Below are 12,393 nucleotides of genomic sequence, written 5' to 3' on the forward strand. Positions count from 1 at the left end.
TGGCATTTATTGTGCAGACCCCCCAGTCCTGGAAGTAGTAAATTGATTTTAGATTTTTAGTTAAAAACTGCTTGGAACTCATTTAATGTGCTTGCTTTTTCACAGTGCTTGTCATATTTCCTATGTTTTAATACAGGTGCAATGAACAGTTTAAGATGTTAAATGGGCTAGATCAAAATGTCATGCTGGACAGCTGCTCTTACTCCCTTTTGAAAGACTAAGTAATAGCTTGAACTACAGCTACCTTCTTCTTTCTGGCATCCTCCTCCTAAGCTTCTCAGAATATGCAGTTTACTCTTTCCTGGCTTTGTGTGTTCTTGCGTTTGTTTCATGAGGGCCTAATTCTTTATGCTTTTAATGTGTTTTATCAATGAAATACACGAACAGAACTGTGAGTTAAGAATATGAAGTTAAATCAGCTGTAAAAAGTGGGGTAATGGTTGGAATGTAATGGTTATAGACAGGAATAACTGTAGCTGGAGAACTATTGTTTCTTTATGGGAACACTGTGTATTTGTTGTTGCTTAATGTATGTCGGACCACAATGGACATTGGTGACGAGGTGTTCCTCAGGGATCTGTACTGGGACCTGTACTACTTGATATCTTCATTAATGACATAGATGGTGGGATTGAGTGCATCTTCACCAAAACTGCAGGCAGCACAAAAGTGAGTGGTGCAGTTGACATGCAGGAGGGACAGGATGCCATTCAGGGGGATCTGGACAAACTTCCAATGTAGACCCATGGCAATATCATGGGGTTCAACAAGGCCAAGTACAAGGTCCGACCCTTGGGTCAGGGCAACCCCCAGTATCAGCACAGGTTGGTGGATGAAGGGATTGAGAGCAGCTCTGACAAGAAGGACTTGGGCGTGCTGGTGGATGAATTGGTGGTTGTGAGCTGACAGTGTTCACTAGTAGTCCAGAAAGTGTTGCCAGCAGGTTGAAGAAGACAATTATGCTCCTCTATGCCACTCTCGTAACAGAGTCCCAACCTGAAGAACTGCATACAGTTCTGCAGCCCTCAGGACAGGAAAAACAGACATGTTAGAGCAGGTCCAGAGCAGGCCACAATAAGATCTGAGGGCTGGAGCACCTCCTCTGTGGGCAATCTGAGAGAGTTAGGGTTATTCAGCCTGGAGAAGAGAAGGCTCTGGGGAGATGTTACAGCACCTTCCAGTATGTAAAGCGGTCTGTGAGAAAGCTGGAGAGGGGCTTGCCAGTAAGGGCCTTTGATGACTAGCCAAGGAATGATAGTTTAAAAGACAGTTGATTTAGATACATATGAGAAAGAAGATTTTATGATGATGGTCGTGAAAGGCTAGGACAGGTTGCCCAGAGAGATGGTGAGTATCCCATCTTTGTAAACATTCAACGAGGGGCAACCTGATCTTGAAGATGTTTCTGCTTGCTGCTGGACGCAATGGCTTTTAAAGGACTATTCTATGATTTCTTAGTGAGGTTTTATTTTTTCTAATTACCTTGATGCTTGGCTGGCTGAATCTTGACCTTGAGCAAGACACACAGATTCTTAGAGATGGGGGTGCTCTGGGTCTGTATCGGCAGCACTAAACTTGAAATTTGCGTTTAGACATAAACCACTTCCAAACATTCTACTGGAATTATATCTAAGCAGAACACTATGCAGCTACAGTGTATATGAAAGTATTTTATTCCTTCTTATGTACCTGGTTTCCTACAAATAACTTCCTTCATAAGCTGTTTGTACAAGAGCTGAAGCTAAACTGGGGTTTTGATGTTTCTGATCTTTATTGTGACAGTTTTATTGTTTCTGACATGCCTTGCTCATGATCAAACATGAAAACTGTTTAAAAAGAAATTGGTGGGTTGATTGATCTTGCTTTTACTGTGTGGCTTTTGTGTATTTTTTTTTTTGTTCTGTAGGAGCACTTTATGACCTTCTGTATTTAACTTGCTATGGAAAATAATCTTGTTTTGTTTTTTAAAATGTGGTGTTTATTTTTATTTTTTTCCTTGGTTCTGCTTCCAGCCACAGATGTTCCAGGGAAAAGAAGCGGGACTTAACCTTATATAACTTTTTGGATTTTGTTGGGTTGTTGGGTTGGCCTTTTTCCCCCCCCCCTCCACCTCCCAAAAGATCATTCTGCAGAGCTTTTTGGATTAGAAACGTCTTTGGTTTTAGTAATTTTGAAAGCATTAAAAAATATTTACTGTCTTATATGTTAAAGTCCAGTTCATGGGTTCCACTCCAGCAAACTCATAACCACACAGTACGCAAGAGTTTTCGTTGTATGGATTGTATCATGTAAGGTCTAATAATTAACAAAATCCCACATCTTTATCCTCAATGTTATTGAAATGAGATTTGAAATACAGATCTGTAATAAAGCAACAAAACCCAAGCCACATTCTAATAAATGATATTGTTACATTACTAAGATTTGTCTGTTCTTTTTTTTTCAGATGATTGCAAAGGGAAAAAATGCTTCTGAGCTTTTTCCTGCTGTTGTGAAGAATGTTGCCAGTAAAAATATTGAGGTATTCCTCTAACTTGTTAAACATACTGTTATGGAAAATCTGTTTATGAAAATTTTATCTAATTGTATTAGACTTCAACATAATGCATAAAATCTCCAATATCATTAATGGAACTTTTTAGGAGTTTTTTTCAATAATGACATTATGTTAATAATTTCATGCATAAATAAAGGAAACCTGTTAGTTGATTTGGAGGAAGAAATAGTAGCTCTTTACATTTAAAAGAAAAATTACTTAATTTTAGGAATTTTATGAAGTATGATGGTAATTGAGGAAAGTTACTGTAGTTCAGGATTTGAAGTGTGGTGCTTTTTGCAAAGCTTGGGTTTGTGCTACATAGTATTTTTAAACATCTGCAGATCAAAGCTGAAAGGTAATGTCTGGGTAAAAAAAAGGTGTGCTCATGCATCTATATTGGGTGTTATTAGATGCACCAAGTAGCTTGCTTTTGTATCTTTATTTTGTTGTTGTTTCTTATAAGAAAGCAAGGGGTAAAAGTCCTTCTTGGAATCATGAAAATTCAGATTTCCAGAATGCTAAAAAATGGAGGTTTTGTTAAATGATGATGTGTTTAAATCCACAGGGCTACTGTTGTATAGCCACAGGGTGTATGTGGAAAATGTAACTCCGATGCTCACTAGCATTACTGTACATACACTGATGGCTTCCCTGCAGATGTGTCAGAGTTACAGTTGACTTGATAAATAAGATTTCGATAAAAATAGCATCTGTAAGTTTGTAGTTTGAGACCTCATGGTGTCTAACAAGCATCAGTTTGATGAAAGTAGAGTGAACATGCAATGGGTTTTGTTACTTCCTACTGCTTAGGATTGTAATTTTTAAAAAATGTGGGCAAAAGTTGTTTGAAGTATTGGATTTTAAGGAGAGAAGTAATTTGAATGCATGCTTCAGTTCTTCCATCCGCTTCTGAAAATGTGTACTTCAGGTTTTATTATTAGTGGGGACAAAATTTTTTTTCCCCTGGCTTATGGCACTAAAGTTTTTATTTCTGATAATAATGCCTTCAGCAAACTCCTTTTTCACTCTAACATGCTGTGATATAATGGATGAAACGTCAGTTTTCTTCCATATTTCATGGATGGATAATAATAGTCAAGTTTGAGTTTAATTTTAGCTTTAAAGAAATTATTCTTTTTTAGAAAACTTTGGGTTGTTTTGCTCTTTGAGAGAGTGGATTTATTTGGCCAAGGCCAAGTATTGAGCTCTGGTAAGTCAAGGAGGTGTAAATGTGCAAAGATGCTAATTCAGAGTCTTTCAGGAACTTACAATCTTAAAATAATTTTAGAAGTTGTAATTGTACTTTTAGTAGCAGGCAGTAAAAAAAAGTGAGTAAGAAATCAGATTAGTTAAATATTCTGTTCCAATGTAATTTCTGTTATGAGTAGTCTTAAGTCAAATTTTAAACAGGGAGACCTTACACAAAGAGGAGTGCCTTAAAAATATTATTTATCTGGTGCTTTTAAGTGTTAGGGCTGGATCCTCTAGCCTGATAGAAGCAAGACTGTCCTAGTTCCAGGCTTTCAGCCCAACCAGTAGTGAAGCTGAGACTCTATCCCTGGTAGGTGTGCACATACACATAATATTGTATCTGTACATATACAGAACAAATATGTACGTGCAGAGGCAGTCTTGTCAATTGTCAGAGGGTATTCAGGTGAACAGAAACAGTATCAGCAGCTTGGCAGTTCAACATGGTCTGCTACTGGGAATGTGTGTATATATAGTGTTCATCCACACGGAGTCTGCCCAGTGTCTGGCCCATGGATCTTAGTCAGCCCTCTTGATGGCAGCTGGACGTACGAGCCTCTAAGGCTGTAGCCCTTTCTTGTTTGCTGGTATAAATGTCTGTAGACATATGAATGCCTCTAAACCACGGCTCTCCTGCTCCCTCATGGACTCACCCTTGGACACACATGTGTGCACACATGCAAGTGGACCTGGCCAGAACTATCTAAACCCCTGTGGTTGTACCCTTGAAGAGATGCACAAAAAAACTACCATTCTTGCCCTTAGAGACCCAGAGCCATGGGCTTTCCTTGCAGCTGGATGGGACTTCACTGGTCTGTGGCGTAGCCAGCTCCTTCTGTGAGCCCTTAGATGCTCACATCCACACCTACTTGTTTCCCAGACCACTTCACCTACTTGTCAGCAGGTGCAGCTTGATGCAATCATATACCTGCACTCATTCCAGACACTGGCACCACAGACTCATTGGCTTGTGCTTGGTTTCACATATTCTTGTCTATTCAGTTACACACATGCTCATGGACCATTTAGCCTGTGGTTCCAGCCTAAGTGTTGGCAGCCAAACCCTCACTTTTTCCAGATGCTGGCCACCCTAGACTTAGAGATCCCTATGGCTTGATGTTGCATTGCAGTTGCTGGAGTCATACTTAAGTTCCCTTACTCTGGTCTCTCTAGTTGCTGGTGCCCATTGACATAACAGCCCTCCAGCCTGTGGCCTGACTGTAGTTGTAGGCACATAAATGCATCTTCACACCAAATAAAGAGTACTTCACCAAGGAAAACAGTTCAAAATTAAATTTAATTTGAATCAATGCAACAGACTGTGCTATTCACGTGCAGGGAACAGAAGGATAGATGTACCAATTATCAAACTGTTCAGCCCTCTTATCCCTGACTTAATCCTTTCCAGATCATGTAGATTTCCCTTGTTTCTCCTTCACCTAAATACTTCCTCAGAACATCCCATGTCTTGTCTAAAATACTTTTCACCTGTGTCCCATTTTTGTACATGTAAATACCTTCAGTTTGAAAGATGCTTTGGTCTTCATCGACTCCTGGTGGTTTTAACACCTGGATGTAGAAGCTGAGGCTCTCCTGAGGTTTTTCTGGGAGGAGTGTGACAAGGTATTCTTTCTCTGAGACCTAAATTTGTTTTCCCTCCTATTACTGTGTTTCTTTCTGCATTTCTGAGCTGATGGTTCCTGTCATGGGCTTGGGAGAAACTAGAGCAGGGTGTTGTGTGCACACATGCCTCCATCCCCCTTGTGGGAGGGATGCTTTGTGGGTGTGAAAAGGAGGTCTTATCACATAACCAAGCATTATTAGTAGAAAACTTTCCCTGTTTATATTTTATGGACCTTTTATCCTATTTTAAGACAAATAGACAGCTATGTGAATTCACATGTCGTCATCTATTTTTACATTTATGTAAAATAAACTTCCCTAGTTAGTCATTTTTCTACCACTTAATGCTAACGTATTTGTGTGGGAAGAGAGTGTTAAACTGAAAAGAGATGAGGACAGTCAGTAAAGCTGTCTGATGAATGTCTTTATCAATTTGATTTAGATGACAAGTTTAGGTCATGGTGTAGGTGTACTTACAGCCATCTAGTTAGACCTTTTCTGTCTCAGGAACATTTATCATGGTCCATTTCTTAGAATGCTTTTGATATTATGAGAAATTACTAGATTAAGTCAGATTCTCAGTACATTGATCCTGTTTCCTGAAAACATTTTGCTGAATTTTTCCCTATTTTTAAGAATTCATCAATGCAGTAGATAAAATACATTGGTTTTCCTGAGTAACCCCGAGAGTAGCTCAGTTGGTTAAAGCATGGTGCTAATAACAGCAAAGTTGTGAGTTGTATCCCTGTATGGGCCATTAATTGAAGAGTTAGTCTCAATGATCCTTGTGGTCCCTTTCAACTCAGAAGAGTCTGCAATTCTGTGACAAATCTGTGTGAATTTTCTGCCCAGAAATGCCTGCTATATTTTTTTGAAATCAGGGCTTAGTGCTCTGATGCAGGAAAATGGAGATGAAGAAGTGGTATAACATTTAATTTATTTGAAGAGATGCAAAGGGCACCTTATTGTTTACAAAAGTGCCTTATGATTTTTTTGTTGTTGTTGTAAGTGTATGCTGACCTCAGCTTTGTTGGTGCACTAAGTCATGAATGGCAAGGATACAAAAAGTGACCTGATAAACAATTGGTGGTATAGAACAAAAATAAGTCTTCATCAATAATTCATGGATTTTGATGTGCTTATATTGATAAATTAATTAAACAAATCTGCCTGTGTTCCTCAAGCCTAATGTGCTCCTGTTATGATTAGTTTTATAGAACAGAGCATTTTAACATTGAATGAAGGTAAATGGTAAAAGAATAGTGTAGTCACGAAGCTCTGAGTGCTTCCATTTCTAGTCACAGAGTGGTTTCAAGGAAAGAAGGCTTTCTTTGCACACCTGCAGTCATTCAGTGCACAGGCCTCTTGTGGTCAATGTTGATTGCTACTTCTCTATAGCTGAACAAAAAATAATGTAGTATGGTGTAACCTTCTGTGATTTAATATTATGGTTTTTTGCCAGAATTGCACAAAGATAGATCTTCCGATAGTAATAGTAATTATTAGCACAGCTGTAGCTGAGGGTCTTTCAGAATTTTCTGTTATAAACCCCAACAGTCAGTTTACTACACAAATGTAAAAAAATGTTTTCACTGCTTCCTGGGTATGAGGGGTAAAATGAATTAAATTTTATGCCCTCTTCCCCAAAATCATACTGAGGTTTTCTTAATCTTTGGACATTGTATCCTCTGTAGTATGCTTTGCTTTTATTGCATCTTTTGAATGCTTGTAGTCATGCAAAGGTGAGACTAACATCCTTTGTTTTCATTCAAGATAAGTGCTCTTTTAATCAGATTAGAGATGGGTAAGTTACCACACATATTCACTGAAAGCTGAAAAGTTATATTCAGCTGAAAGTTACATTCACTTTCAAATGTGTTAAAGTAATTTATTTTGAGTTTTAGGGTAAAATAAAATTACCTTGTTGAATTTCTTGGCTATTGTACTTTAACCTGTTTTCTCTAAGAAAAAAAATGTGCTCAAGTGATCAGTTTTCATATGTCAGCATCTTAGATTATTATAATCTTAATATACTAGTTAATAATATGAAGCAGAACTTTGTGTTACTAGTCTTCATCTGTTTCATTAATTAGGTAGCATTGCAGCACCTCAGGTGTTTCATAAGACATTGGGAGAAGCTTGTGAGTGCTTCTCAATCTATTAGCTTTTTCTTCAAAGAAGAAAATGTTGATAAAAATGTGAAACCTACAAGCTAGTTTTATAGAATTGTAAAACTTTCTCATAGTGATCGTCATGGTGTTTTTTCTTTTCAGATAAAAAAGCTTGTTTATGTTTATCTGATGCGCTACGCAGAGGAGCAGCAAGATCTAGCATTATTGTCCATCAGTACTTTCCAGCGTGCTTTGAAAGTGAGTGACTACTAAATAACATTTTATAGGGAATTCTTAGTTGGTAGCACAAGAAAAATATAGCTGTATAAGTGTAACATGGTAAACTACACAGAGAGATGTAAATATATACATCTGATGAAGTAGTTCTAAGTTATGTGATTGATGTATTTTTTTCTGCTACCTCAAACCTTGTCAAGCAGCTAAGTAAGCCTGAAAGAAGTAAAATTGCTTCACTTAAGAAAAACAGCAAAATGGTGCTTCCAAATCCACATGCCAAACATTTAATTTCTGAAATTACTTTTCTCATTCCAACATAACTTGTGTGTATGGAAAAAATACCCCATTATTACCATGAACCACTGATGTTCCTTTTAGTTTATGTAAAAGAAAGAGCTTTATGTACCACAGAGAATTGAAACATAAGGAAGACACTAGTACCTTAATTAAAATATTCAGTGTCTTGCACTTGGCACTTTTTCATTAAAAGCACTGAAAAAATAGCTTTTTGTACTCTTTTGTTTTAAATGAGATAACAATAAGAAATTGGATTAGACAGCAAAGTTTAGGATTGCCTTTTAAGTGTGACTGTGGAGAGAAGAAAGATTCATTAAGATTCTTTTCTGAAATTTGGCCAGTTTTTATACTAAGAGAAGACTGGGTTTTTTGTTATCCTTCTTGTACCCTAGGCTCATTTCTGTTATTTCTGTTACTTAACACACACCTTGCATGTTGTTTGAAAATGTTGCAATTGGAGCACCAGCTGTGCGGCTATAAGAGGATCCCACATTGACTAGAGTTTTCTGCCCCCTTCCCTTGAGCTTTCATCCCGATGTCATATGTACTGCCTTCACTATCTCTGACTGCCATGAAAAGCTAGAATTAAAATGACTTTGTATCCAATGTTTTTTGTGATATTTGTATACAGTGAACATGCCTCATGGCATAACTCTTAAAATCTCTGGGTAATGAAAGCAGAGGGAGGAGTGATAATGTTGTGGCTGATTAGCAAAAAAAGAACTGGTGGTGTGCCAAGTGGGTAGACACCAAACCAGTGGAGATTGTCATCAAGAAATGACTAAGCCTGCTATGAAAGATAGGTCTCTGTTCTTTTTTTCTAATGTTTTGTTTCTCATTTTTTAATGATTATAATTTGGCTTTATGTGTGGAGATTTTTTTTTTTTACCTCCCTCTGTCGAAGGAACTTTTTATTTTAAACTTAAGTGGCTGCAGATGAGCTTCACAAACTGTTAGGAACAAGATTTTTCCAAAAACAATGAAATAAAGGGTTTTCAGCATCTAGATACTTGCTACTTAGAAGCTTCTAAGATGTAAGGATTTTAGGATCTTAGATGAATTGATAATTAGGAAATACCAGTCCGAAAATAAATGTTGCTGGCTCTCAGTCCTTGGGAGAAATGTTCTTTGGGAGGTTACCTTCTGGCAAGACACTGTACAGTATAATGAATTACTGATGCTGCAATTTCACTTTGCTAGATTTCAGGGGATTTAGTACTTAATTAAACAACATTTTCCCTTGTGTTCCAAGCCCATGATTAATGGATAAAGTTTACATAATAGTTCATCCAAATATAGATGTGTTGGATCTCCAAGCTCACTCTAGTATTGTAAAATTGACGAAGAACTGGGGCAGGAGATGATAAGAAAGAGAAAGAAGTCTCAAAACATTTAGCCTAATATTTGGACATTATCTTTGAAATTGTTTTTGTTACTGGCTTCAGTTTATATCTTGCAGTAAAGCATAAAATGGATATTTTGTCAAGAACTTGAATGGGAATGTCACAAGTGAGAACAACGTTTTTATTTGATATTTTGTAAATACAAGTAATAAAATTGAATATCTCAGAATATCTGAATTCCACTTGGATTGCAGCAAATGTATCAGATTATTAAATATTCATATTTTTTATTCATAATTAGCATATTTTGTCTGGAAAATTGCATTATGTTAATGTTTTCCTTTGTAAAATTTTCATATTTTCATAATGTTTAATGTTCTCTTTCTTTATTTGTTTTACTTTTTTTTGTTTTGGAAATTTCTTTGTGTGAAGAAATTTTTAGCATGGCCTTCACTTGCAAGTCTGACTTAGATTTACATGTTTTAATGTGTTGTCACTAATTAGTGTAAGCAGAACAGTGTATTTAATTATTTGTTTCTGCACTGTCTTATTTTATGTCTCCCCTTCACTCCTGTTCTTTAGGATCCTAATCAGTTAATCCGTGCAAGTGCTTTAAGAGTTTTATCCAGTATACGTGTCCCAATTATTGTTCCTATTATGATGCTTGCTATTAAGGAAGCTTCTTCTGATTTATCTCCTTATGTGAGAAAGAATGCAGCCCATGCAATCCAAAAACTGTACAGGTAAGTGATTCTGGCAATTACTCAAGAACAGTTTGCAATAGTTGTGGGCTAGGCTTATAAAGACTACTGTGAATTTAGCACATCTCAGATCCATTTCTTTAAAAGTATGGGATGGGTGTAGACATTCTGTCACTCAGCTGGTTTGGTAGCAATTCTCTTGATTGCTAGACTTTACAGGATAACTGTAAAGAGATACAAAAATAAACTGATACACTTTTTTTTGTTTTTTAAGATACTAGTATTTTCATCTATATAACAACTGTTCTGATGGGTATTCTTAGAATCTATGAATTCACTGTTTCAAGTGTGTATCTTTTGTCCTGAGGCATTTGCCTGAAAGTAGTTTGTGGCATGCGTGACGAAAGAATTCTAACTTTTAGAAATTTTATCTGTGCAAGTCCAGGTCTTTCAGATCTTCCTACTTCAGAAATTCTTGCTTTGTAAGAGTTCGTATAAAGATGTGGCTACTGGTTTGCAGAGGTGGAGTCAACAGAACCTGTACCTTTGAAAAACATTTCCAGGCATTTATTCTACTACTTCACTTTTATTTCATCTATGCCAAAAAGTGGAGGTTGAGAGAAGTTAGAGGTTCTGAATCAGGTAAAAAACACAGTAACAGAATCTGGAGAAAGTGGCCTTACCTCCTTTTATTATCTATGTATTCCTAGTGGTAGTAAAATGGACATGAGGGTTCAGAGGGACTCAGAGGGTGCATCCTTCAAAAGCTCACTTCATGCAAGTGTACTAGGTATCGTGGTACAAGATTTAGGACTACTGTAGCTGGAAATTCCTTCTTACTTCGACTAGAGTAAGCTTCATGATTACTTCTGAGTGGAGCTGCAGCTAAAAATTGTGTCCTTAGTAGTAGGATTTGGGAGCTGTTTATAAAAAGCATGTGAACTCTCATTTTCACATTTTCAAAATTTACTAGTACAAGTGCTATTGCATTGTGCTAGTTAACCGTGGAACCAAGGGAGAGAATATAATTTTCTCGGTCACTGGAGCAAGCAGCAGTATTGGAAACTGGTGAAGAGGCTATCAAATTAACCTGCCCACAGGCAGACCCAGTTGGCTTGGCAGCCGGTAAGAATAGGTAATAGTTAACGGGCCATCTTTGTATACATTGTTTAAAAAAAAGTATGACTGATAACTAGACAATTCAGCAATACATTGGTGGCAAGGCTGACTATTGACCTACTGCAACAAGTAATTTCAGAATACTTATTTTTAAGTTGGTCAGAATCAGAATCCAGAAGGAGATGGAGTTTTTTAAGTAAAACTCAACAGTTAATACACTCTCCTACATCTAGCTGCAACCATTTGAGTAAGAAGTAGTAACAGTTTATTCCGTCTGTATTCTCCATTTGCTTTTTGGTTTTCCCAGCTGCTCTACCTGTTTGATAGTTCTCTATTACAGTTAGTGCTCTAATCAGGGTTCTGGATGCAAGCTTGATACTCCAGTCTTCCCCGTATTTAGTGGCATGGTGTTTGGATGGATGTCTGCCCTAGAAGATCTTGTTTATTAGGAGCTCAGTCAATCCTAGCAGCATGAAGCTTACATATCAAACGGAAAAGATTTCAGACATAGTGTGAACAGCAACATTTGTGTCCAATGTAATTGGACATAAATGTTACTGTTGACACAAATGCATTTGTATCGACATTGCCAAGTATGTTGAAGTAATTGAATCACTGAAGATGTCAGACCTTTTGCTTTCTTTATCTAAGAGTGCATTTAAAAGATATTAGTAGTTTCTGTTTATCAGTTGGAAACTGTATTGTGTTTGCAGTGAGGTTTGGAGAAGGACTACTTCCCATCACTAGTATTAGTAGGTTCCATACTAGTATTATATGTCATAATGAGAGGAAATCACAGACCTCTTTAGCCTCTTCTTTTATTTTTTCTTTGAAAACAGTCCCTTCCTTGTCTTAAGTATCAGGACAGTGGTGGGGGAGGAATGTAAATTCATTTATTGGATGCTTTCTGAAGACTTCCTTGATGACATAAAAAAATGGTTTTGCTCAAGTTTTTTAGCTTGAAGTATCCCTTTCTCTCTAAATTTTCTGCCAATTTTAAAAAATTTGAAATAAAACCTTTTTGAGAGACTCTTGGCTTTTCCTCTGGAGGTTTTAGTCCTTGACAGAAGATCCAGTAAAACCCTTTTACAAAAATAGAAGTTGGAATGAAATGTGATTATGAAAGTTATTATGGAACAATATACTGTTGTGTTGCTTATGATGATAGTGGT

At 37.0% G+C, this 12,393-nt stretch overlaps 1 protein-coding gene across 8 annotated transcripts in view; it reads left to right on the plus strand.

The window, feature by feature from the left end:
• The window catches only part of AP3B1 (adaptor related protein complex 3 subunit beta 1), a 155,358-nt gene that overhangs the window by 17,100 nt on the left and 125,865 nt on the right, over positions 1–12,393 (plus strand). For 7 of the 8 annotated variants that reach the window (XR_003957143.4, XM_030258591.4, XM_072922672.1 and 4 more), the window contains exons 3-5: positions 2,447–2,521; positions 7,687–7,782; positions 9,984–10,144. Coding sequence is in view for 6 of the 8 variants with exons in the window: in XM_030258591.4 (XP_030114451.1) it covers positions 2,447–2,521; positions 7,687–7,782; positions 9,984–10,144 (332 nt within the window). In the remaining 2 variants the exon portion in view is untranslated. Of the gene's footprint in view, positions 1–2,446; positions 2,522–7,686; positions 7,783–9,983; positions 10,145–12,393 lie in introns of those variants that run through there. The other variant, XM_072922671.1, reaches the window with a different exon arrangement.

The sequence above is a fragment of the Taeniopygia guttata genome, chromosome Z (assembly GCF_048771995.1).
Source record: "Taeniopygia guttata chromosome Z, bTaeGut7.mat, whole genome shotgun sequence".
In the NCBI taxonomy this organism is placed as follows: Eukaryota; Metazoa; Chordata; class Aves; order Passeriformes; family Estrildidae; genus Taeniopygia; species Taeniopygia guttata.